At 36.3% G+C, this 27,534-nt stretch overlaps 1 protein-coding gene across 2 annotated transcripts in view; it reads right to left on the bottom strand.

Annotated features, from left to right (window-relative positions):
* FMN2 (formin 2) overlaps positions 1-26,788 on the bottom strand; it is a 158,331-nt gene extending 131,543 nt beyond the window's left edge. For both annotated transcript variants that reach the window (XM_064648704.1, XM_064648703.1), the window contains exons 1-2: positions 24,810-26,788; positions 8,480-8,646 (exon numbers count right to left, since the gene is read on the bottom strand). In XM_064648704.1, the coding sequence (XP_064504774.1) occupies positions 8,480-8,646; positions 24,810-26,736 (2,094 nt within the window). In that variant the 5' untranslated portion in view covers positions 26,737-26,788. The remainder of the gene's footprint in view (positions 1-8,479; positions 8,647-24,809) is intronic.
* Positions 26,789-27,534: the final 746 nt, after the last annotated feature.

Below are 27,534 nucleotides of genomic sequence, written 5' to 3' on the forward strand. Positions count from 1 at the left end.
TTTCAAATAGTAAACTTGAAAAACTTTTCACTAGAACCCCAAACAATCAAAGTTATCCTGAAAAGGGGAGGACAGAAGTTGTCAGCATGTTTGCAGACAGATATAAATGGGCCAGGATTAAACACAGAGTGGGAGTTACAAGAAGGTTCCTACTCATCAAATCAGTCTGGATTACATTCTTTCAATAGGAGGAAGTGGACGAGTGGGTAGAGGAATTACCCTGCATTTAAAATGGAACTCCGTAAACTCATAGCAGAATTACATTTTATCGTCCTTGGGATAAGAAGAGATCAGACTCCCTGTCTCAGAGGTGTTTTCCAGGCTAAGAGTTCCAGAGAGCTTGTACTACGTTTGTACATAATTGCTTGTCATTTAGTCTGCTTCAAGTGCATGGAAAGAATTTATTTTTTTTCCATTTGGGAAGTTTAATCATTCTAGTATACTAAGTATACAGTCTTTAAAATGAAAGAAAGCCAATCGCATGTTCTGTACTGCATACAAATAGTTAATTGAAGAAGCAAGGTTTTAGTTTGAGAAACTAGAGCCAGACTACCTCAAAATGCTCTGCTTAGCAGGAGACTGCTTTATTTTAAGCAGCTTTTAAAATAAAGAAATCAATACTACCAAGAATGGGGAAAGTGGCTCACTTATTGAGGAGAGGTTCAGTAACAAAGCTCTGTCTTGCCACTGACAGAACCAGAGCAGTGATTAAACATGGTTCTCAACCTGTACTACCTTTGGCTGTATTAGTGAGCACAGATGCCTTTCAAGGTTGAAAAACAGCAAGTCCTTCATAATACTTTAATGTATAGCTGAAGTAGCACTTTATCCTCATGAACTAAATTTGATGCATAAGCATTTTATGTAAGTAGGTTTTCTTCTTGTCAGAGAACCGATTTGCCCCAACAATTAATTTAAAAACACTGTCTCAAAAATCATGAAACATTTATTTCCCATGAAATGACTTTAACTTCCTCAATAAAAAAGAAAAAACTTGTTTGATCCCATTAGACTTCGCTCAGGATTCAACACCATATCCCAGTAATATGAGAGGCAAAAAGAGCCAATAGCCCCTCAGTTGGGGCTCTCATAGGGAAAGAAATCTGGAAATTAAACTTCAGATTCCCACATCTATACTCACTCTGTTCCAGAGTTATTGTTTAGGTCTTTCTATTCACCAATAACTTCTGCATTAAATATAGCTGAATAGATTGAACTGCATACAACAAACTTTTCTTGGAAGGGGGAACAGTAGTTAGCTTTTTACAAAATAAAAGAATATCAAGATCTAGCCACATCCAGCTTGAACTCCCATTTGGAAGGCCACATCCCAAGACCACTACCTTATTAGCTGTTACTTGGATGACCTGACGGTTCATCCTTTCTCATTAACCCTCCAAAAAATGTAAGCCAAGACAAGAAGTTTCTCCATCAGGAGTTGTTTTCACTCACATTGACACAGTTCCACAATAAGCTTGGATTCTGACAAATTTGAATTGCCCAAATAGAACTTAGAAAATTCCTTTCACTTCTATTCAATTTGACAATGTGATTATTACTACTATAAAAACTTTCTCTTGGAAAGGGACATGCAATATACACAAACTCAACTCCCTCTGTATTCTCAATTCCAAGCTAGAAAATAGACATTGTTTTATGACTGAAATTCTTAAAAAAGTGAACTAATGTACAGTCAGTCATAAAATATAAAGATCTCTAGAGGTAACAGGCTGACCACCTTCACCTTATACACAATGATTCTCAAAATTTCAAACAGACTGTGTAAACTTAACATATAGTATATGCCTCTTGCAGCAGATCTTCAGAATAACAAGCAGGTAAGCAATATTCTGTGCAAAAGACCTAGCAACATTCTACATATAAACTGTCTCAGTTGAAAGTGTATCCAGCAGCATCACTACAAGTAAGCAGATAGAGGAAAGAAAAAGAAAAAAAGAGAAGGAGTAGAAGACTGCAGGGCCTAAGCTAACAGCTATAAAATAAATAGGTAATTAAAATTAAAAAAAAAAAAAAAGGAAAAAAGAAAAGGAAGGTGGGAAACAGCATAAAATCAATATTTCAGCAAATGATCAAACAATTGTTTCCATTTTACTAAATTCAGAAATATTCAGAATTGCTCGCCACAAAAGAAAAGGTGTCACAAAGTGTGATTGGGCAATGGAAGAGGAGACATGGGGGCTTTGATTTAGCCAAAATGAACTGCCATGGTATGCTACATTACAAACAAAGATTAAAACAGCAGATTAACAATCTGTTTTCTCTGTTCTAGTCCACAATTTTAACTTGTTAACTTTTAAAGTCTTATTTGCTATTGACCTCCAATATACTGCTTTGACAAATTTTATAAAATGGGACTACGTTCAGTCTTACACATTTTATGCCCAAGCAATGAAAGTATACTTGAAGAAATGCAGCACTGGAGAAATGCTGCACTGTGTTGCAAGCTCTGTGTTGCAGTTTGGAATTGAAGTTCTCATAGTTGATATCAGTTCTTGGGAAAGTTCTTTCGACACTGATCATTGTTATTTTGGCTCTCTGACTTCTGAGAAAGGAGTCTATTTGCAATCTGTTTATCTACTAATTTTCAGACTGGCATAAACAGTGCAAATAAGTTAAAATTAAGTACTGTCTTGGTGCCACTAATTTCTCTTTCTTCTGACCTGTGAAGTCCCACCATCTGCTACTACTCAGCAGAAAGAAAGCAGTGTCTTTGTTTCCTTAAAAAGCATGTGCATCACCACAGGTGGCCAGGAGATAATAGGAAAAGAGTCATTTTTATAGCATTTCCCATTCATGCTGTCTGTCTCCCTGCTTCCTTGGGGAAGCATTATTTCAGAAACAGAGGACAGCCTAGTCAGGCATCTCAACTACACATCTCAGAAGGGGAAGTACCTGTCCCAAACTGCCAAACATGACTATGTATAAAATCGCATCATAACACAGTAAAGAAAGATGCCATCCAGAAGATGTCCATTTAGGTCTTTCATCATAGAATATGCTAAAATAATTGATAAATTGAGAAGGAATTAACAGCCGTACTCAACACAGTAACAGCATTAAAAAAAAGCACTGTAAAAAAGATGTAGAGAGCTAGCCCAGTTAAAATGAAACCTGAGACAAAGATGAACATTTAGTGTGCATTTCAAATACATATGAAAGAAGATATTGCTGGATAATATCACTTGAAAAAAAAGGTAGTTATTGGATCCTTCAGAGTGCAATAGAGATGAAGTTCCTCAAACAAGGAGTACAGTATGAATACAAAAGTGTGATCAGTTTTCCTCTCAAAAGCATTTATAAAATGATATCAGAAAGTCCCTATCACAGAATAATTTAAGTTTTCACTGAGAATTTAAGTGTTTTAAACCTAATGCTCAGAAACAACACACAAAGTTACTGGGAAGGCTTGTCAGAAAAAGAGTAGAAATTTGCTATGAAAGAAAAAAAAACCTGCCCATAACTTAAGACTGTACAGCGTGAATTGGAAAATCTGAAACGAGAAGTCGTACTTGGGGGCTACACAACCACAATGTATAGGAATTGCAGCTACTGGATAAAATGCAAACACCGAGTACTGTCAATATTTCTTAGTAACGCAGAGATTCTAAATAAAGTTGCCTTGCACTGATAGGAAAAATCCAGCTTCTTTCACTGCTGTGTGAACACTTTAAATTCTAATGCAAATGCTTGTGTCTGAAGATAGCTATCTTACAACTTCTGTGATACATTGTTAACAGAGGAGCTAAGCAGGAGATGAGATTTTACTTGTGAAAAACTGTTAACCTTCAACAGGTGTCTGCAAAAACTTGCCTGTGGTTACATTCTTGCCAAAGATACCCCATTTAACAATCTCACGTTTATTTTACCCTAATAGAATAGTATAATGTGGTAAAATGCTAAAAAGCTCAAGATTGCAGCTGCACTATATATAGCAAGGAAAATAGTTCTCACAGCTAAAAAGTAACAGGACAAGAGCAAATGGCCTCAAGTTGAGCCAGGGGAGGTACAGGTTGGATTTTAGCGAAAATTTCTTCACTGAAAGGATGGTTGAACATTGGAACAGGCTGCCCAGGGAAGTGGTGGAATCACCATCTCTGGAAGCATTTAAAAGGATTGTGACCGTGGCACGTAGGGATATGATTTAGTGGCTAACACAGTGGTGCTGGGTTAATGGTTGGACTTGATGATCTTAGAGGTCTTCACCAACCTTAACAATTCCATGATCCTATGATTTGGGACTGAAAGAGTTTTTTACAAAGCATTAATTTCTTACATATCATTCAGTCAAAGGGTTTTTTTTTTTTAATTTGAATCTTAAAAACCCTGTTGAACAACTCCCAACTGCTAAAAGGGGAAAAAGATAAAAGGCAAGCAGGCAACAGCTATTTAAAAGGCAAGAAATTTTTTCACAGAACGTGCTCTGTGTAGGCTTTTGCTAATCTATCTTTCTATAAGTTGCCCATTTAATTGCTTGACCTTTTTTTTTTAATTTAAAACCTCCGTTTTTCTTTTATAAAATACTAGCAGAAGTATGAAAGACTAAAGATAGCCTTATGAGTAAGAATTCATGACACACATGAGGCAATAATTAGCAACTTCTCCATGAAACAGGAAACTAGCAATCAGGGAAATGTATTTCTAGACAGGGAACCTGCCGCTGAACACTTACTTACTCTTTAAGATACTCTTTACATTTTAAAAGTAGGTAGGAAAGGCTATAGCAAAAGCTTTCACTGCTTCTCAACAGTAAACATCTTAAAAACCCCAATCCTGTCTTATTTCTGTTACTTTTAAAGCTTTGTTCAACTTTTATTTTTCAGACTAATCTTTTACTTTGAGCATCTGCCACATCTGTTCAAAAGAAACAATTGATAAAATGGGCCAAGATTGAACATGCAAGTTTTCTCATAAGTTCTTAAAACAGTTCTAAAGTTTCTGTCCTTTGGACTATAACCTGAAATTTGACAAAAAGGCCAGAGATACTTCATGAACATACCATCTCCAATCATCATTAAAATCTATCCAAAAACCTGAATAATTTATAAGCCTGTGGAATCTGGTCACTATCCTTGGCATAAATTTGATAACAGCTGCTAGTTCTCTGAAGATTTGTGCTTTCGTTTGGCATTTGTTGATCATTCATGTTTGCCATATACTAAAAAAGTAGTAAGCATCATACCCACAAAGCACAGATGCACCAGAAACACAAGTGCTAAGAATTTAATTTAAACTGGCTTCCAGGAGCCATTGTAATATTATCCTGAGAAACTAAGAGCTGTAAAAGTTGTCTTTACTTTTAATACACTGCTTCATTTCAGTCAGACAGTGGGGATCCTAAAAGAAATTTAAAAGAGGGCATGTACCATTATTTAATGGTCCACACTGAAGCCTAGAATATCTTGGGAGAAATAAAAAAAAAAAAATCAAACAGATCTCTTGTACATTGCTGAGAAAAGAGACACAGGATTTGGGTACACACTTCTAAGACATGGAGAAGTAGAGGTGACCACCAGATGTGAGTAATAAAGAAGATGAGAATATAATCAGAATGTGCAATTACAAACATTTCAAGACAGCAGAGAGTTCAGCATTAGCCATGTTAAATTAAATTCACTGGAGGACATCCAGAAAAGAAGATCAAAGTGAGAGAATAGGTCTTCTAAATAATGTTTATATTCATCTCAAGCCATGAGCAATAGATTGTAGAATGAACAAAACTTACTGAATTGTTTTCATAAACTGTAACCTAACCTCTTCAAAAAACAAAGTCTGTGGGACTACACTTATGCAAGAGGGGAATCATGGACTTTATTCAACATAAAAAAATGATAAGCTAAAGCTCAGAAATGCAGGGGATCAGTCACAAAAGGAGAAAAGAAAGGATTAAAGGAAGGACTTCAGTGGAAAAAGGGTTGGCAATTCTGAAAAAAAAAATAAAGGAATGACCTAAGAGACTTTACAAGCACCAGATTAAGATGCAAATCAAAACAGTCAAATAAGTAACATTAAGGCACAGGCAAGCACCATACCTGGATGGAGAAGGGAGGAAGGACAACAAGGTGGCAGACAAACCTGTCTGGGACCAGGACAGGGTTACAGGAGCTTTGTTGATGGTAGTTTTAGCTGAGTGAAATATCAGCCAAACTGGAGGCAATCCAAGGTTGAACTGGGGGCATATCTGAAGAATTCAGAGATGAAGGAAGAATATAGGACTGGCTGTGCTCCCAATTTAGGAGGAATGTCAGAAAAGGTGTATTTCTTCATTGTAGATGGGTGAAATATAGGTGTTAATTAAGGCTAGTCTGATTCCTCTGTCTTTGAAATAAATGGTTAGATCAACACTAAAATCTTGCTCTAATGAGTTAAACAAAAAAAGAAACAAAACTCAAAAACCTAAAACAGAAAAGAATCCCAACGTACAGACATGGAAAAAGATGCAGAAGGGGACACAACTTACAGATATTACATGTCCTTTTTAAAAGTAATATAAAGCATCACCTTTTTTTTCACACTAATTATTAATTATTTCATTTCCTTACATAAAAATTAGCACTTATTTCCTGTAAAATATTTTATTTGCTCTAAGAAGCAAAACCAACTATACTGCCAGTTCTAGCCATTTTCATTTAGTAGAACATGTAATGAATAAACAGATAGGTGCACTGTGGTCACCAAGGCTGAAGCAGAAACATATTCCAAAACTCCATAGCAGCAGGTCTCACCTTCCCACCATGTGGAATTCAGTTACTGAGGTAGTAGTATTCAAGACAGATGTATGCTCCTTTGAAGTAGGATGCATTATTTAGTTACATACACAGGGCTTTACACCTCTTCTGACATTGTGTTACAGGAGTGTGATCTGTTTAGGGGATTTATGCCAAAAAGCAGTCGTAGAGGCTGTGACATTTGTGGCTTAATGATAGACCAAGTCAAATTAAGATCACTACTAGGCCAGCAACATCTTAAATTGCTGATTTTGATACACGGTTCACATGGCACTAGGCTACTACAATATCCATCCTACTGAATATATTACATGACAGATAACTAAAATAATTGTTACTCAGACAAAGCATGGTATACCAGTTAACAAAAGAGTCTTTTCTGCTCCTTCACAAACTTTGAATTTGATAAAAAATCTGTTTATTAGTGAGGAGAAATTTTTTTAAGAATACTGTATTCAAAACTCTAAAGTTGATTAGCTGAATATATGTAAAAGTGGAAGAACTGAAAACATTACCAAACTCTTTTAAATAACCTGAAAAATAAGAAAATTGCCTTTTTCAGTAACTTTCTTGAGTATATTTAACCACAAGCATTTTCAAATGCTCTGTGATTTTAAGTTGCCTGAGTAACCTCAGTTTTACAGTTACACTGCATTTTTCAATTAGTTTCAAAACACGGTTAAAAATGCTTTAAATGTTGCTTCCTAAAAAAACACCAAAAAACATAAACATGTAACATAATATTTTTAGATGGACCATGACATGACTTTGTAGATAGGCTAGGTTGTCTAGGAAAGCTTGTATAAGAATTCATTAGAAAAAAAAATATTCTACCTCTTTTCCCTTCACCATTTGTGTTAAACTATTCTTCAGGAAAGATTAGAAAGATTTAAAGATTTAAGGAGACTTGTGTTCTCTCATATCTATGCCAATCATTTTTTGAGTATTCCTAACCAAGCTTCAGCTTAATGTGTAGAATAGGGCTGATCTTAACTATACCAGTAGCTTATTAACTTATAAGTTAATATTTGTACTCTATTTTGAAGCTAATTACTGAAGAGAATATCCCTGATTATCTTCAGTCACATAAACCAGTACAAGATGTCATGTCCCTATGTTGAATTAATTATCCAAGAGGAAGAGAAAGCATGTTAGGTTATGTCTACACCACAAGTTTGTAATAGTATGCAAACACCACCAGTAACAGCGCCCTGGCCAGATAGCCCAAAGACACAGATAAAACTGTAGCTGGAATTTCAGCAAATTTCCACTGATCTCTGCACTATTTTGTATCAAAAGTATTTCTGGGGGGAGAGGGGGGAATTATCTCGCATAGACATCCTCTTTGGGTTCTGTAAAATTTTGTGAAATGCTGTGTTCTGTTCTTCCTTTAATTTAGATTTTTGGTGAAGCAGCTATTGGATTGTTATCTAGGTAGTCCTATAGAGTGCTTTGATTCAAAGAAGGCAACTTAATGAAAAAAAGCAGATGAAGAACATTATAGCAGAATAAGATTTGGGTTAAAAAGTTAAGAAATCAAGTTATGGGAGAACCTTCTTATGCTTACTTGTATACAAAAGGGCACTTACCTGAGCTCAGGAAAATAGCTGGCCACTCTCCTAAGGCCAATTTTCATTAAAAGGACTTACAGAATTCTCTCAAGAGGGATAAACCATTAGTAAATCATGTCTTGCTTGGCAAAACAGACAAAAGATAACTTTTTCAGTACTTACATCAAATGTGGGCGTGCTTTGCTGGGCGCTCTGATTACATGGCTCCCTGAAGCAGTCAGTGAATGGAAGCAAAAGACCCAGTGCAATAATGCGAGAGCATAGTTTTTCTGCTTCTTCTTGTGGTGCATTTTCTTGCTGGCTGAAGAGCTTTTCCAGCAGAGTTCGTCCTGTCAAGGTGATGACACAGATCAGTAAGAATTTGCAGCTATCTACAGGACACAAATATTTAGGCATTACAACATATACTGAAAAATCTCAACTATTATAAGTAAAAATATTAAATAAAAAAAAAAGAATTCTTGAGAAAAGTCTCCGATAGTAAGTCTTTAATATAAAAAATTTCTACATAGTAACTGTAGCTGATTTGGAACCTGATTAATGAGGATATTCAAGAAAATATATATTGTGTTGGCTGCACTGTGGAGCAGGAAAAAAAAAACCATGAGATGTTATTGTAGCATCAATTTCCTATTTACTTATATTATACAATTATCCTGAAGGGAAAACTGAGATATTACCAAGAAATGAAGCAATTCTTCTGAGGACATCAGCAAAGTTATTATAGAATTAAATCTCCCAATTCCTGGAACGAGCCTTTTCTTTCTTGAATCATAAAAGTATCAGTCTTTGAGAAATTGTGCTCTGTTTCTTTGGAGAAACTCTCAATAAAAGAATAATAACAAAAAACCCCTGATAACTATTCTGCACAAAACTGTATTTAATACAGTTCTAGAAGAGCAGAGTGCTCCAAAATAAAATGCAGTGTCACAAGCAGCAATTCAGAGAAGTAAAACTTTTAAAGAGTAAGATACTTATTCCTCTTATAGGACCATATTTCATGATCAAAGTGTTTTCTTTGTCATCTAACCAGAACACGAAAGGAGAACATATATTATAAAGAATATTACTGGAGAAAATGTTAGTGGTTTGAAAGATCATTATGCTTCATGCAGTTAGCCAGAAACAGACTACAAAAATTAGTTACATACACAGGTTTCAGTAAAATCGACATTGTAAGAATATTAAATTCCTTGATTAGGGTCTAAAATATCAAAAGATAGCAAAGTAGATTCACAGGATATTGATAGATTACATAGATCTACCAGAAGAGAAAAAACCGATGCGGTAATAAAGTTAATTTTATGTTTGAGTATGAACTAGACGTGAATACAATTTGTACCTCAATAAGTTTCTATGATCTGTTTTTTCCACCCATCCACTCAAAGCCGAAGGTATTTTCCATAAAAAATATACTAAAACACTTTCTTAATGCAATATACTAATGATAATTCTACTGTTTTTTACATAGAAATGCAAGATTTCCGATTGAATATTGATTTTATTCAAAATGTAAAATTTCCCAGGCTTTCTGAACATACTAAAAAGATTTTTTCTTTTAAACATCTGGATGCAATTTTAAAAGGATATTGTAAGTGACATTTAGCCCAAAGTTTCTGTATTATTTTAACTTCATGTGGCAATACAGCCTAAAATAAACAATACATTGAAATGTTGGAAGTTATTTCTAAGATTTTCCTCTCCACATCTAAAGATCTGATAATTATCTGATTATTAATCCAAGTTTCCTAGCCCTTTATTAGACATAATACAGTACAGTCAAGGGCGTAAGATAGGAGATAACAAATTTTGTTACATTTGTCAATTGGTTTGCCCCTGTTCCGTGGTTACACCACCTAAAAGGTGATGCTAACAAATCTGCTTATTCAACATAGTCCTCTATTAGAGTTCAGTTATTAAATCTTCATAGTCATTTATTAATTGAAGATGGTCTTTCTTACTGAGTGATATGCACTGTAATTTTTAACAATTTACCCACAGTTGTAACGTACAGAAAGGCAACGGTATGAAACCATGGAAGCAAAGAACAAATAGGGAGTTATCTGCCAACAGATGTTTTAGTGATTTTAGTCATTTTTTGTTTGGGGTTGCAGTTGCCAAAGCTTAGTAGTGCTGTAAAAGATGAATAAAAAACCTTAGCTACTGCCTCTCTTACTGCAATAAATGGATTCTCCTAGCGGTAACTGCTGAGGTTAGGCTATATAAGTAATTTTAGAAAAAAATAAGAGTATAAGACTGGCATCACACTAGCACTAGGGGACCAATAGTAGCACTTCTGCTAGTATTTCTGGAGCAAGGGATATCATATTACCATAGTATCACCTTCTATCTCTGAATAAAGTTCAATGACATGGAAAATGGTCTAGATAAAAGAGAGACCACAAGTAAAGATGAATGGGGAAGTCAATGCTTTACACTTATCTAAAATGCACAGAAGAAAAAACAATAATAAAAAGTACATCAAATGAAGATCACTTTGCACACACACAAAATAGGATTATGCAAGAAAACTACACATTTCTTCATACTATATTAAATATTCAAATGTTATCCATGACTTTTGAATGTCAGACTTGCTAGATTTCTTTTTTTAAAGGTTTTTTTTTTTGGTCTGGATGTTTCAACATTTATATAATCTTGCCATGTTTAGAGAGTCTTCTGCATATTCAGAACCAGAAGAGCCTTTCCCTTTTGCTTTAACCTAATTAGCACGAACAGTATCCGTAAATTACAAAACAGGAAATGATGCTCTTTTTTTCCTTAATCCTCCCATTCATTCATTATTTTTTATAGCACTTAACAGTCTTGCTCAAGTTCAAATACCTTGTTCAGAATCCTAGTTGCTACTTGGCTGCGGTTTAATTTGTATAGCAGTTATTAACTATTGTCTAAAAATACTTTAGCATTCAGGCAATATAAAATAAGTATATATGTAAAAAAAGTCATCAGTGTACTTAAGTAATGCAGAGTACAGTAAGATAAATTATGTCATTTTGTCCATCTGAACCTGAAGTAGTCTTGGAATAAATCGGATAGTAACAATTATTTAATTATGTTAGCTGGTACTTTTTAACCTAAAAGAATTGATCAATTGACTGAAACTGACTTTAGTACTATTAAGCTGATCTTTGCATCAACTACTTGTTGAGTCAAAAAAATAAAGGGTCTCAACACAAAGGTAGTAATGTTCATATAAAGCTGTGCTCTAATGCAGCTCGTGTGTTCCTTGTAATTGCAATGGAGATCTGAGGACAGACACAGAAATTTAAATTACGGAAATACATTTTGTCTGTTCAGTTAAGACCTTTTACCAAATGCAAGATGAAAAAAGTTCAATTTTAGAAGCATAGAGAAATAGTTTCACTGCGAGAAGCTGTGAAGAAAAATAAATCTCTGTATCAACAATAAATAGATTATATGTTCAAAGCATTTAGTGGGCAATATATACAGAACATACTGCTAAGCCGCTGAAGTTTTGTACATAACTAGCTAGGGCTTATAATCAAATTGAATGGTAATTCAAGTGTAAGAACCACCCATCCTCCATCAAAGATAAAGAACAGCCAAAGTTATAAAATGGACAGTACCTGTTTTTCTTAAACAGGAATGAGGAGGTAAATCCTATCAAAAGAAAATGTGTTGATACATGAGAATGTCACTCATTTCCTCCAGCAAACACCATGCTGTGCTGCAGTGCCCGGTGAGAGAGTTGCTGTGCCACTGTAGTTCCAGTGAACAACATTTGAAAGCCCCCACTTACCAAGAATTAGTTCCTCCCTTGTTAAGGGCATCTGATATTTCTCTTTCACCTAATTTCAGGTGAAAAGAGAGCTATCATTAAAACAGAAGCATTTCAGTTCCAAAGTCCTCTGTGGTCCAGGAAAGTGGACGCTGAATCTGCCCCAGCCTCACTGCCCTCTGACCCCACCTATGCCTGCATTGACATCAGAGACACTTGAGAAGCAGCAGGAATCACACTTATAATTTGATTCAGGGCATGATGAAGGTTATATTTTTTGTTTAGGTTTAGCAAAATATTTCTTTACCACCTCCACAAGCCTTTAATGACTGCTCTTTTGAACCAGAAATGGTTTGCCAATACCCTATGTATTTGCACTACAAGCAGTTGAAATTAATTCAAACTAAAATTACTTGGTGTCTATATGAGTGAAATTGACTGTAAAGTGTTAATCTCTGCATCTATATGCTAAATAGTAAAACCAAAATCATAGCCATATTTAATAGATTGGCTAGATTCCAGTCAACTAGAAGATTATAAATAAATAAATTATAAGAAGATAAATAAATAAATAAATAAATGGAGCAGCAACAGCATTTGGCCTCAGAAACCACTAACCACCTCATACTCATAACTTACAGGAGGTAATTCCTTCAATAGGTGAAGAAGTTTGCAAATAACCTGGAATAATTAAATGATTAATAATTTCATAATTATTAAATGATCACTGATTTCTGCTATAGGGTTAAATGGAGTGGTTAGGAGTTTCTCTTGGTGCCTTACTTGCCATGAAAACAGTAAAGACTAAAATCATGTATCTATCAATCTCTGTTTTCCCTAGAAAGTTAAATTCCTATTTTTTTATGTTTTAAACAACCTTTCTTCCCAGAATTCCCAGATCATGAAGTTCCTGAACCCTATTCTTACCTTTCCCCTAATTAGTTTGGTAAGGGAAGGGAGGCATATTAAGTTTTGAATTAGACAAGAACTGCAGCTAGGTTTTTCTGATAGAATTATGGAATGTTGAAAGCATGTCCAGTACTGTCTACAGAGAAATGCAAGTAAATCCTAAGTCAATGAATTCACCTTATAGCTCTTTTCCTCTATGATTTGCATACAAGACAAACCTTTCAAAGATCTACAAGGTGAGCAAGAAAATCCTTAAGAAGTAGCAATATCATGAAAATGTTGTTAGCTTTGAATTTGCTTAATTATTGAGGGGAAGGAGAGGCATGAATCAGAAGCGAGAATCAGAAGAAAACTACAGTAGTCACAGTCATACAAAAACCACACACACATGCACTGAGGCACTGCACTACAGCAGAGCTTGCAATAATGTTTCTCTGAGGATCTTGCTGTTATAACCTCACATTTGTCTTTAAAGATGTGCCTTCTATCCTCCTTATGCTAGATTCATAAAAGCTTGGGAGCACAGCTGTCAGTGAGCACCAGCTGAGACTAATGATCAAAATGAGCTATACTCCAAAAGCTCCCCCTTCTGCCGGTCTTGGTGATTCTCTCTCCTATCAACCAGAACACTACACCAGACTTTCACCATTAGCACAGCAGCTGCATCAGCACATCTTAACACTGGAGACAGACCTTTCCATTTTAATTCTTCCTAATGCAGAGTGAACAGCTTCACTGGACACTCTATTTATTCACCTCAAGGGTTAATTTGACTTGTGAATGTACTGCTTACACCTTCGAAAGCTTAAATCCGTTGCTTCTCTTCCTCTTCCCCAGTTCACCCCTTTTTTTTGGTCTGTTTTAGTGAGATCAGAAATGCTCACACAGCAAAGGGATTTCATAAGCTTTGAAGTCAAAGGTACCTTAGGCCTTGCTCTATTTTTGGGAGACAGTATAGAAAAAAAAGGAAAAGGAAGAAGAGATGGAAAAAACGGTGAATTTCCATTTATAATGTTTTCTATTAATATTACAAAATGCAAAAGGACAATTGCAGTCTTCTTACAGTTTTTCATTTAGAAAGGATTCTAATTATGAACATACATTCATAAACAAACAAAAAAGAGAAAATAGGGGGGTAAAAAAAGCTGCATTCAAAAGTTTGGAAAAGCTGTACTTCAAACATCTGCTGCCCCATACTAGTCTAAATTATTCCTTCTTTCCAGTTTTTGTATGTCTCTTTTTCTACATAAACTGCCAGCAAGGTGGCAGCTAAGTCAGGCCTCAATCATCTGGCAAAGCACCTGAACATAGCAGCACCAAACATCCCCCAGAATGCCAGAAGAGGACGAACATGTCCAGGAGACAGAAATACTGCAAAGATTTCCATATTTTTATCTGAGATAGTAATTGCAATTAAATGTAATTTCTTAAATACTTTTCAGCACAAATTTTATTCATTCATCATATTCACTCAAACTACACAGGAAAAGCAGCTTAGTGAATAATTTCCTAGGGGCAAATCAGTCATATTGCATTGTCACCTTTTTACTGTCCAGTGTACTTAACCAGGCCTCAAATATGTCAAGCACACTAATATTTCACATATAAAATTAATACCTCGATGATCAAAACTATTAAATTCTTCAACGTTTTCCTTTCATTTCACAATCCTTTCAAATTTCCAGGTTTTCATCTGACTTGTACCACTCAGCCTAGATATAATGTGCAACACTTGACTGCTGAGAAAGGTTTTCAAAGACGCACAGAGAGCCTGGGAAATGAAACAGAACTGGAAATTGGTATTCTAGCCATCTCTTCTTCACTTCAAATAACAAGCCCAAGTCCTGCACAAATGCATATAAAATATACATTCACAGTAAACAAGTAGCAATTTCATTTAGTTTCTTTTTTGCCTGAAGACTGACCTGGGAGATTATGCCCAATACACCAGGATTAGAAACTTCATTTATTGTTCTTTTTCACTGCAGAGTTTCTAATCCTCTTCTGATTTAGAACAGGAAACTGCTCTAGATCTCTCATCCTCTAAAGTTGTTTTAGCTGCTTTGTTTTGTTGGGTTTTTTTGGGGAGGCTTGTTTGGTTTTTAAAGGGAATGAATTTTTATTGACAGATACTTTCCTATAACCATGTGACAGTTTTCTCACAGCCTGGTTACATAAAACATGGAAAACCCACTAAGCAGCAGGCCTACACACACAACATGGTTTCATAATAAAAAGAAAAAAAAATCCCTCCACTTTAAATAAACACATATCTGAAGTCTAATTTCCAGGTAACATAAACCTTAAAAATACAACTTATCAAGGTCTAGGGTTATGGTACAAATTGCTATAGTAACGTCTAACATATTTCCTATTGTTGCTATTATCAGTGTAATAGCAGATCTCTGCCTTCACCAGTTGTATGCAAACATATGTTTCTAAAGAAAAAAACCCCCAGATTTATTTATATATTTATATTGCATAATATCATATCATACATAATATAATATATTCATTTATTCTTTTTTTCATATTTGTATCTTATATTTTAGTTACTTATGAGGACATTAGTAAAGTTAGGGATGTGTGGAAATGTCCTAGAACATTGTCCTTTCTTCTTTAATTTCCTGGCTCTGTTCACATAGATGGTATGAACCAAACTCACACATCATCTTAAATTCAGAAGTAAAAGCAGAAAGCCTGTGTAAATAAGAGAATTAAGAAAAAGACATATATCAACACTCTTGCCTGCTACAGTTTTCTATGCTTGCCTACACGCAGTTCCATTAATTTCAAAGTCAGAAACATCTATTTATTAAATATGAATGAATAATGTATTGTCTGAATACATTCATAGACTCTTCAAACAACTAGAATAAAATACCAATTATTAATTTCACATCTGTCATCCTGTACTTGATTATCACAGTAATCACTATGCTTTAGTTTTGCCAAGCTATCTCGATTTCTTGGCATCTCAATCTCCCTCCTTTCACACTGTCCCATCTCTTGTAGCACCCTTGCTTGGTGTTAAAAATTTTCCATTAAACCCTTCACTAGCTATAAGTTAGAACCACAATATATTAACCCCTGTGCAACTCAAGAGAGTAATTTTCCCCCTTATTTAACCCCACGATTATGACTAACAATTTAAAAAGGTCCTGGATTATGCATGAGAGCTTTAATAAACATATCAGTGAGATTTCAAATCATTCAGCTAAACAAGCAACCCATTATGCAGCTAAAGAAAGAGCATCACATAATGCTAACAGCTTCAAGTGTTTGAGACATCCCAAAGAGATCCAGGGAACACATGTGCCTGCTCCCTTTCGGAAGCAAGGGCATAAGCTGCCACTGAAAGAGAATTCTGCCATTGCCCCCAGGGCCACCACAGTGCCCGCAGGGCAAAAGTTGCACCTCATACAAATAGCTCTGAAATTCTTCCAGAAATGCCCTGATGCAAAAAGTGGCAGTCTGGCAAAATTTGAAAATCAGGTTCTCCAAAAATAAAGATGACAAAGACAGATCATAAATTTCATGAAGTAAAAAGCCACCTCAGAAAGAATGTTACAAACAATTTTCAAAAAAAACCCCATCTCATTCTTTATCCATAGTGTTCCTTGATTGAACCAAGCAGATGTATTTTAAAACAGCTTGTTTCACTTGTGCTGGCTGTGAGACATGACACCACCACCAATTTCAGCATATACCCCCATGGTCTGTTATAAGATTACTGAAATATACACCGTATCTGCACAAATCATGCTGGAAAGAGTGGAAGCAGTCAAGTCAAAATCTACTTCATGCAGACATTCACCCTGAAGAATGAAATTCTGATGTCAGCTCAGTTTCTAATTTTGAATTTTTTGTCAGAATACAGAAAGACAAAAATTTAAAAAAATTTTACTTGGTAATGAAAATGTTGAGTCCTGCAAGTGCTATGGTTGGGACAAAGGTCAGGACCCAGGTCTCCTCTTGTCTTAATTATGTAACAAACTTCAACAGCCTGACCAAGCCCATCTATCACAACACTAGGTAGAAGCAGGCCAAAATGAAACTATTCCTCTGGTGGTAGCGAAGTAACACGACAGAGTCCCTTATCAAAACCTCCAGGAATTTTCTTCTTTGAGTAAGTGATTTGCAGTGTTACCATTTTGTATGGAAGTGCAGATGAATGCCTTTATACTACTTTTATGTTGTCTAGAAAGCAGCTGTACATAGAAAGTTAACAATGTAGTCTTATTGATCTTCGCTAAAGCCATGCTGCATTTTGTTCTATTTTTCTTTACACTTTTGTTATATACCCAATAGTTAATTTTCTCTTATAATTTTCTCCTTCAAAATTTGATTCTTGCAGATTAGCAAGTCTGTGAAGCAGTCTGTCTCCCTAACTTGAACATAAGCTCCTTGAAATTTTGCTTTCACAGTGACTAAGATTTTACACCTTTCCCCCACACTGAATTTTCTGATATATGACATATGTATAACAGGATAAGCTGAGACAGAATATTAAACTATTCCTTTATACCTACCTAATTTAGTGACATATACATATATTTGACATATATACTGAAAGTTAAGAATACATCTTTCAGAAGTTTTCATATATTAGCTTTCAGAAGATGAAGGTTTTAAAATAGATTCTTAAATACCAAACATGACGAAAGAAAATCTATATGTGTCTGTCTACTAAATTTTTTAGCATTTTTGGCAAATTTCACATTGTATTTTCCAGGTACTTAGGTTCCTCTCAGCAAGTATTTAATTCTGCCCATCTTTGCCCTTTTAGTTTCTGTGGTGATTTGTGATGTGAATGCAGCATTCTGTGCCAGGTTCTCACAGACTGCTGGAAAGCCACAATTCTTTCTGTCTAGCTTTTTCAAGTAAAAAGTCCCTCTGATGTCTTTTTGGGCACGTATTACCAACAGCATCTTTTGTCAGTCCAAACTGGTACACGTTGTTTTTTACAACCCAATTTTGTAAAACTTCAACATTTCATTCCACATTTAATGCAGTCTGACCTATCTGTACCTTAGAAGTAAATCCAAGTATGTGCTCAAGCAGCCACAAGTCACAAGACGCAACTGAGCCAGGAAGTCTCTAAAGTGGGGCACAAATAACACATTTCTTTCAACTTACTCATTAGCTCCCAGGCATGCCTTAGCTTTCTTTCTCATCCAGGACCTATGGACCCAAGGCCCGGTAATCTCCTCTAACTTTAATAACTACTGACTTTTTAATATTTTTCGTGATGTTCAAAAGCTTTTCTTTGTATCCATAAGCAAAACCCAGTACAATGAAGGAAGGGGGAAAGCATAAAATTAGAACTACATTCCATTAAAAAGAAGAACAGACACACACACCTACATAGTTCAGATATGTTCTTCTAGGCTTCATTCTGAATAAAACCTTGCTGTAACTAGACTTTCATTCTTTCACTGATGTACTCAAATATTTCCCTCAACAATTTCTCAGCATTCTTTTTTGTCTTGACTCTTTGCAGGACAAAATAGTGCTTGGATACACACTCTCTTTTATGAAGACAGTGTTTTGGTTTGGTGTTTTTAAATTTTTTTTTTTAATGAAAAGCAACTTTTCTTCCATAATTTTTAAGAGATGTTAATGTAGTAAACTATAGTGCTTCTGCAGTACAGGATTCTTTTGTACAGTGATTTTTTTCCTTATCAGGATGCGGAAAATCTTTGGCAAGTACTATCTATTATGCATCAAGGGACATCTGAACCAGATCTTGGCATCAAATAAACTCTAGAATGAAAGGTGTCTCCTGTAATTAGTTTCACAGTAAAGTTATCTGTGGCTTCTCCTGATTCAAATTCACACCAGCTTCAGAGCTCTGGCATTCCTGATAAATTTCATATAGATCTGGGGACCAGAAAATTCATACCTATACTGACAAATAAGAATGTCTCAATAAAACTAATTTGTGACTAGGCTTTCCTAGCACTGTTTAGCTGTACATCAACAGCTGTAAACAACTGTTTAGCTGTCAAGACATCAAAAAGATTAAGTTCAAGATTTGTGCATTTGTTCTGTATTTATATATTTCCATTTAATTTTATGTCTATTAGGATTTATTTTTACAACTCTGATGTTTACACACACAATCTCATTATCACTGCTTCTTACTGCTGCAAAACTGTTAATTGACTTACTGGTTCTATAGTCTGTGCATCTACAGGTGAAAGAAGTCATATTCTGTATTTATCTGAGAATAAAGCAAGGGTTTGCATGAGAAAATGTTGCTCACTTCCTGATCAGAAAGCCTAACTATTTCCATCAATGTGAATTCTGGACAGCAGCAATATGGAAATAAAAAGAGGAACAGTCATTTTGTACTCAAGTTAACACAGACCATTTCATTGTCTCTAACTTTCCTTACACGAATTGCAATGAAGGAACACAGGAAGCTGCTGTTACTTAGAGGAAATAATAGTGACACAGCTCCTGAACCCACTTTGCTGCCTTCTCTAAAGCATTTAATGAAATGCAACTGGACTTCTATTATCATATGAAGAGGCAGGAATGAGGTGACACAATGTCCTTACATCCTTCCAGCACCTTCCTTTCACTGCTTCTTACTGTTTCTGCCCTGTTCTCCTTGTATCAACTCACCTCATCCCTCAAAAAGATCAACCGCATGCATAAAAGTAAGCTTCTGGAAACTTGCAATCCACCTAGCTGCTACAGAATGATGTTTTTAAATGTACCTAAAAATAACCAAAGCTGCAGTCACAGAAACACCTACACATACATGGTTCATCACCACTATTCCTTATGTAAGCTCAAATTTTGGCAGGAGTCGTTCAGAAGGAATACCCTTGACTATATCCTGAACTTGATTAAAATACAGAACAAACAAAATATCTTGGGTAATTAGTATTTTTGCATTTTCTATCACCATGATTCACATTAGAACTTGATCGCTCACATACAGTCAGTCTAAAATATCCTAGAGATGCTTTTAAATTCCAAGTTTGTTTTTCTTTAGACACCACAGCATGGAGGACAAACAGGCCTGGAAAGGAAAAAAACATCCAAGAAATAGATGGGTTTTTTTCTGCAAATAAGAATCCTAACACAGGGTTTTTTTAAAAACATGGACCAACCACATCCCAAGCTATTAGAAAATTTATGCATATTTAAAATAATTATAGAGTACAATTAGATCCAAGAAATATAATCAAACTTAGATTCCACAGAACTATTCCCACTGGAATAATCCACTTCTCATTTCACAGAAATGAAGTCACTGAAACACACAATATCCTTTAATGACCAGCTCTAGCCAGATCCCTTGTGTGATGAATATTATACTGGTATTGTGTCTCAGATCCAAGCAGAACTGCAGAGACCTCCAGTCATAAATTTTCCCTTTTCCTTTCCCCCTTTGCACCCCAAAAGAGACCAGAAGGCAACCAAGATGACACATTTCTACTCCAGACACAAGTCACACTGCCAGTCAGACCTCAGAATGAGGTTGCTGCTCAGAAACTGGTTGCCCAAGAGATAGAGACACCCAAACCCATGACCAAAAACTGCTAATCCCAATAAAGTTCTAGATAAAGATCAAAGCATTAATCATGCGACCCATCAAAACAAGCCTGTGGCAGCACTGAATTCCAGTGAAATTACTCATGTTGCTCCAAATCCCATGTTGTGGTGTTATGGCAACATTAAAGCAATTTATCAGCACTCAGCAGTCTTTCAATAGCACATTGGAGCCCATTTTCAAACACATTTTACTATAGTTGAAGTGCAGTATTGCAGTCCTTCCCCCAACTCCCAGTTTTGTGTCTACTAGGCAAAAAGAGGAGGATCTTTCCCTTCAGATGCTTACTAGCAACACTAGTGTTTTTGCATACCACATTTATATTAGGAAGAAATTCTATATTAGGAAGAAATTCTTTACAGAGAGGGTAAATTCTTTACAGAGAGGATAATCAGGCATTGGAATGGGCTGCCCAGGGAAGTGGTGGATTCGCCGTCCCTGGAAGTTTTCAAGATGAAATTGAATGTGGCACTTAGTGCTATCACTAGACAGGATGCATGTCTAGTAACCATGGTGGTAGTGGATCAAGGGTTGGACTTGATCTCGGAGGTACTTTCCAACCCGGTTGATTCTATGATTCTATGTAGGGTTGCTGTTGGGCAGCTCCCTTAGTTAGGAGGCTGCACTGCCCCATCTGACAAAAGAATCATTTGCATTACTGTTGACAAACACCATCAGTGATACAACAAACCATAAGTAATCTTTAATAACCGTTGCATGATAAAGAGTCTACTGAGGATGCCAACTGACACAAATCCATATTGTGTGCAATATCACATGAATTAGAAAGAAAAAAATCTTTGAAAAAGTATCTAAAAAGATCTACTTTATGTCTAAGAAGCAAACTTTCATCTGACTTTTTCAAGTTTTCACATACTAATCTGTACTAAGACCTTTGTATACGCCTGCAGACACGGCACTGGAACTGCAAGTGGGTGCAGATGACATTAGCACAGTACAGAAGTGAGACGAAGTGGCCTTTGTGAGAAGTAGGCTGACCCTCTGTGGAAATCAGAAAGTAGGCTTGAGTATACAAGCACAGAACTGACTTAAAGTTTTGTTTAATGATAACCAGGACTTTTTGTTTGTCTCCTGTTTACAGCTAGAGAAGAACGAATACAGATCTCTGAAGTGAAATTTAAAGATAAATGATCTGTTTGGAAGAGCTTCATGTGGCAAGTCCTTTATAGCCAGCCAACAGAGACTAGAATGGGCATGGGATTGTCTGGGTCAAGTTTAATTACCGTTCTGGGGCAACTGATGGGACTCTTTCATTCAATTTGAGTAACAGACACTCACTAGCTCCTCTGCAATCACTGCACCTCAAATTAATGCTAGAATAAACTCCTCTTTAATAAATCAATCTATTAGTTTTTCCATGTTAATGTTTGGAAACATCAATTTCATTTTCCCAGCATTACTTTCTTAATGTTAGTGCAAATCATTCATTGCTACACAGCAAAGTGACAGAATCAATCCTACTCACTCATGTTGAGCACTTGTCCTCCTGGGACTACAATACAAAAGTCATGGCTTCACTGTGCATTGGGTAATCTAGAACTTGTAATTACTGTCACTGCAAATTCGAATAGAGCTGTCCTTATCAAAAAAGAAACAGAACCAATGCCTGAATTACAAAATGCACATGAATTTGCCTACAACACATACCTAAGCAATGCATAAAATTTGAAGTAGTTACTTGTCCTCATACATAAAGAAGAATTAAAATGTAAAAAGTCTCTACTATTCCAGTCCTTGGCTTCCATCTACATTTTATATTAAAGCAGTCTGAAAGAGTTCATATGGATCACTATGAAAACCAAATGGCACTCAGCCAAACCACAACATAGTGCAAAAGTAGGCCAGTCATCTGCATAGAACCTGCTGTCATTGAAATCGATGACTAAAGTGTTATGGAATATTTTACTTGATTCTTTAGAAATGCAGAACAACACTGCAGTCACTGCACAGCAAAATGGGATTTAATGCTGTAGGCAAGAAGCTGCTTGGGTTTGGTTTTTTTTCTTTTTTTAAAGCTAGAAATATCCTACTATAAAAAATGGTATTTCTAAAACCCTGATGTTAATCTCCAAATCAATGCATCTCATGCATGCAATTAAAATACAACATTTTTCACAAGTAGTATCAAACTACAAAGAAATTATTTCTGCAATTGTTGCTGTGCAGAATGGTTTATTTAAGAGGTTTTTCTCTCTTACAGCAATGATAGACAGTTTATGGGGATACTAATGTCAAGATTAATTTCCCTTTTGTTGTTATTTTATATTCTTGATAACTTTTAGCTTATAAATATTTTAAAAGTAAGAGTGGTCAAAAAGAGATAAAGTTGTATCATATCATTTCCAGTTCCCTCATTATAAGTTTTCTGCATGAACTGAAAGTTATAATTGCCCTTTGCTTGTAAAGGCAGCTGGTATGTACATGCAAATGAGGGTCACTGTAATTTCCATAAGAGATAGAACTACTGTTGCATTAGACATTGGTCTCTTCACAATAACAGTCTAAAGTTTTGGTGGGAAAAACAAAACAAAAAACACCAAACCAAAAATTTTTTTCAAGTAAACCAAAACCTTATGAGGAAATGTGAAAAAGTCTGCTTCCCAGAAAACAAGTATTTTAAAGGAAATAGCATGTTCTTGAAGTTTGCCACATAAAACTTATTTCCATTATAACACCACCATAAAGAAGTCTAATTACTGATAATGCAGTTAAAGCTTTGCTCTCTGAGTTGTTTATAAGCTGTCAAATGTCAATAGCTAAAAAAAAATACTGTGATTTTTATATGCTATAAATTTGAAAGTAGTGAACACCTTAACTGAGAAGATTTAAGTAGGATGTCTGAAATTAAATCTAAGAAAACAGGTAAAAGGGATTTAAAACATATAGAAAAAAGATTCAGCTCACTTCACCGGGGCCTGGTCTCCTTCAGAGGGGACTGACTCTTTCTGTGTTAAAAAAATTGAATTCAAATTTTCTAGACTGAAATTGAGGATTTCTGTTCAAGACTACTGAAGAAGGAAAGATGTGATTTGATTTCCTGTGATTTGACTCTGGAAAATAATGTTAATGTTTTACTTAAAAAATTGTACTTTTTTGTTTAGTTTTCATAAAAAATATTTTCATTAAAAAAATTCTCACTCCATTTTTTGCAAATAGCTTGGGTTCAAGTGTAGTTACTGTGCTCATGTACCTAGAACTGACTTGAAACAAACCTGATTTAATCTTCTAACAGGTGGTCTTAGAGCATGTTCTCTGGATTCTCTTAGTTCTGCAGTTTTCTTAAGTGAAAAATAAATGGAATATGTGGCTGAGTTTCCTCTGCATACATAACTCCTATATGGCAGAGACCTTCCTATTTATGAAGACATTACCTTTATAAAGAAACTTCAGATGGGGTGAAGAGAGAGGGGAAAAAAACCTCAGAGTGCAGGAAAATATAACCATCTACTTACACTATTTCATTTGTAAACTCTCTAGTCCCATTACTTTGTGACAGGATGCAAGCTGCCTAACAGGCAAGGTAAAGAATACTGAATAAGTCACCTTATGTAGCCTGAGCAGTAGCCTGTCACAGTTACCAAATTGTACTACCCCCAGTTTCCCTTCTCTTCCCCTTTTATTCTACCTTTCAATACATGAATATTTTTTTCTTCTCTTCCTTCCCCCTTCTGAAGGGGAAATTCATTCCTTTCTGGAGTGCTGTCCATCTGTGCTTGCATGGCTTTTTCCACTTTGCACTAAGCAAATCCTCATCACTGCCTCAGCCTAACACCAGGTGCAGCTCTCAAATATTTACAGTACATCAGAACAGTGCCTAGCACAAGAAAAGCCCAAAAAGGATCCTGGTTACAGAAAGCTTCACATTTGAAAGATGTATTTATGCAGATAGATGGTCTGCCTACAACAGTGCAGCTCTTAGGATTTTTCAACAAGAATAATTTAAGGCATCTAGCCTTTTCCTGCAGGATGTAGACAAAGGAGAAAAGCAGAAAGAAAAACTTCAAAGAGTTATACACTTCCTTTACTGGCAGTACTGCCAGACTGATGAAATGTGACTGTGTTTGTAAGATCAGGTCTTGGATTTTAAAGCTGTCAGCACAAGTAAAGGTACATGCAAAGTACCTTTGCATTAAGTAAAGTATTGCATACCTCTGCATAAATTAAAGTATTTTAAAAATATTTTCAGAGGGTCTCTGGAAAAAAAAAAAAGGCCGTTAATACACATTACTCACCTGAAAAGACATTGGGAAATGTCTCTGTAGAAGCTTGCACCCCTGAGGACTTCCTTGAATGAGTCAAAGGCACTCTTTCTGTTTGAAATTTCTCTCTAAACCCCTCATGCTCCAAGTAGTCTGCAGAGCCCACCTTCTCTGTTATCTTGTATTTGTGATTGGACACCTCTTCTGTCCAGTCTGCGGAACGACTGAAAAAACCTGCCAAACTAGCAGACCTCTGTTTCTTGATTGAGACTCTTTCTTTTTTGTGGAAAGACTCCTGCCTCCTTGTAGAAAGTGGGCTCTGGGACGGGGAGGGAGAAGGTGAATGATTGGGAGAACTCAGTTGCCTAGTTGTGGTTTTGATGTAACAGGGATTAATTAGATAGGGCTTAAAACATCGAGAACCAAGCATCGAACTGTCTGCTGTTTCTTCAGAGGACAAAATGCCATTTTTCATTTCCGTGGATAAACCATTACGCACCTCCTCCTGACTGGCTGAGAGAGTGTGTTTCTCTTCCTGAGTCTCAGCAGCATGATCGTGGCCTGCATCTGAAATACCATCCTCTGTTACTGAGCCCTGAAAATCAACAGCCTGAACTTCAGCAATTTTAGCCTCAGTGTCTGCTACTGAGGTTGGAAAAGGTTGTGTAAAGCTTTGTGTCTGAGACCTGTTTTCCACCGCAGTTCTACTCAAACCATCTTCTAGTTCACTAGCGACAGCATCCACTCCAGCAACGAGCTGTTCCTCAATCAATAGCTTACGTTCCTGTGTTTCAATTAAGCCGTTACCAGGAGAGCCTGTGCCATTTACTGCTTCTTTTGGTTCACGTTCAGTTGCACAGGAGACAGGAATTTCAGATACCGCTGGAAAAGCTCCCTCAGCGTCTGGGCTCCTCTCTTTGTCAGGGGTAGCTACTGAAAAAAACCGTTCAAAATCTAAGGGGGCTGCTTGCGAATTAGCCATGTGTCGGCCCATTGTTTTTGTGACAAGGTCCTCGGTTCCAATGTTAATTGCCCCCTGCTGCTGCTGCTGCAGTCTAATAGCTTGCTGGATATCAGAAAGCAAATCCTCTTGTTCTGCAGCTGAATGGAAACTGTATATATCCGTATCAGAGCCAGAGCTGGTCCTTTGTCCGTCCTGTGTCTCTGCAGCAGCTGGAACAGTTTCATTTCTGATTTCAAAATGTTCAACATCTGTGTCTGAGAGACCCCCTTCATCTGCAGAGATGCTTATATCTGGAGTTTTGGTTATAATTGAATGAGTACTGTCCAGCTCTCCTGGCTGCAAGGCCTGGCTTTCCAAAACATCCTCCCGTGAACTGCTATTTCCATCTTTAGCCTTAGACAGATTTTTTCTGATCCTCAGATTTGAAAACACAGAGGGCCTGGATTCTGACTTACCCTTCTTCTTACCGGATTCACTTCCTTTTGAATGCTTCCCCAGTCCCCTTCTACCTCCCAATGCCTTCTTTGTGCCATCCGTATCCTTGGGCCCAGAGGCATCTTCTCCTCCTTCTTGCACATCACCTGCATTTTTCTTTAGCTTCCCATCTTGATTCCCCATGATTTTTCGCAGTGCAACACCTTCGGCTATCAAGCCATCCTCCCGGATTTCATTCCTTCGGCCTGCTGGCGAGATCCCCTCTAGCGATCCAGGTTTGTTTTCAAGCGGTGGTGATGCAAGTGAAGCAAATGCTTGCTGTGCCTCTCTCCCATCTGCTAGAGCTGCCTTTTTGCATAATGTGCTGCTTGCACTGGGCTCCGCTGGGACATGCTCAGTACAGCACTGAGAGCTGCAGACAGCTCCTTCCAATGGCTGCTGCTCTCGGAGCCGCCTGCTCTCCGGGTTTCTGCTGCAATCTTGTTTCGTTAGGAAGGATTCTGTGAAAAGTATTTCCTTTACAAAAGTTACTTCTTTTTCCACGGTTCTTATTGCCTGCATTGCAAGCTCAACTCGTCACCAAATCATTTATAATTTCAGGACTTCAGTGTTCAAGTTCCTGAAGGGAAGAACGAAAAAAAAAAAGATACTTTAATTACGCTCAACTGCTCTGCAATTGTTTAAGTGAATAAACTAACAAACTTGGAAAGACAAATATTATTATTATTAAGATGATAGTAGTTTAGAAGGTGCTTAAGCATATGCTGCTTTGACAGAACATGCAGTACCCCTGATGTACCCCAAGCATTTGTATGCTTGCTTTTTAAAGGCCACCAAACGATACATAATTTTATAAGAAGAGTCATTCCCCTTTAAAAGAGAGATAACAAACAGAAAGTTCTTTCCACAGTTTTAAAGAGTTGCATTATGGTAATTACACTATAAAAAGCCTCCCACAATTTGTATTCTGAGAAGGTAGATATACTATTATTCCCAGGAGAATCAACTCATCAATATTAAAACACATCACCATTGTTTTCCCCCACAAGAACATCTGGCATGAAATAAGATAAAACAAACAAGAAAAATAGTAGTATCGAATACTCCTAAGGAAAAAGATACAATAAAGTATTCCTCTATTTCACCCTATATATTTAATAATTGATTTAGATATGGACACTTGCTAACTACTTTGGAAGTTTGTGCAACAGTTTTAATCAATTGCTGCTTCAACTTCATTTTTGGTTTAGATGTATAAGCATCATCAATATTTATACATACATTTCCTGAACTTTCAGACAGGTATTCCCTTCCACTTTTAAAATTCAGATTTAAAATAACTGGAATAGAAAGAAAAGG

The sequence above is a fragment of the Pseudopipra pipra genome, chromosome 3 (assembly GCF_036250125.1).
Source record: "Pseudopipra pipra isolate bDixPip1 chromosome 3, bDixPip1.hap1, whole genome shotgun sequence".
NCBI classification, from domain to species: Eukaryota; Metazoa; Chordata; class Aves; order Passeriformes; family Pipridae; genus Pseudopipra; species Pseudopipra pipra.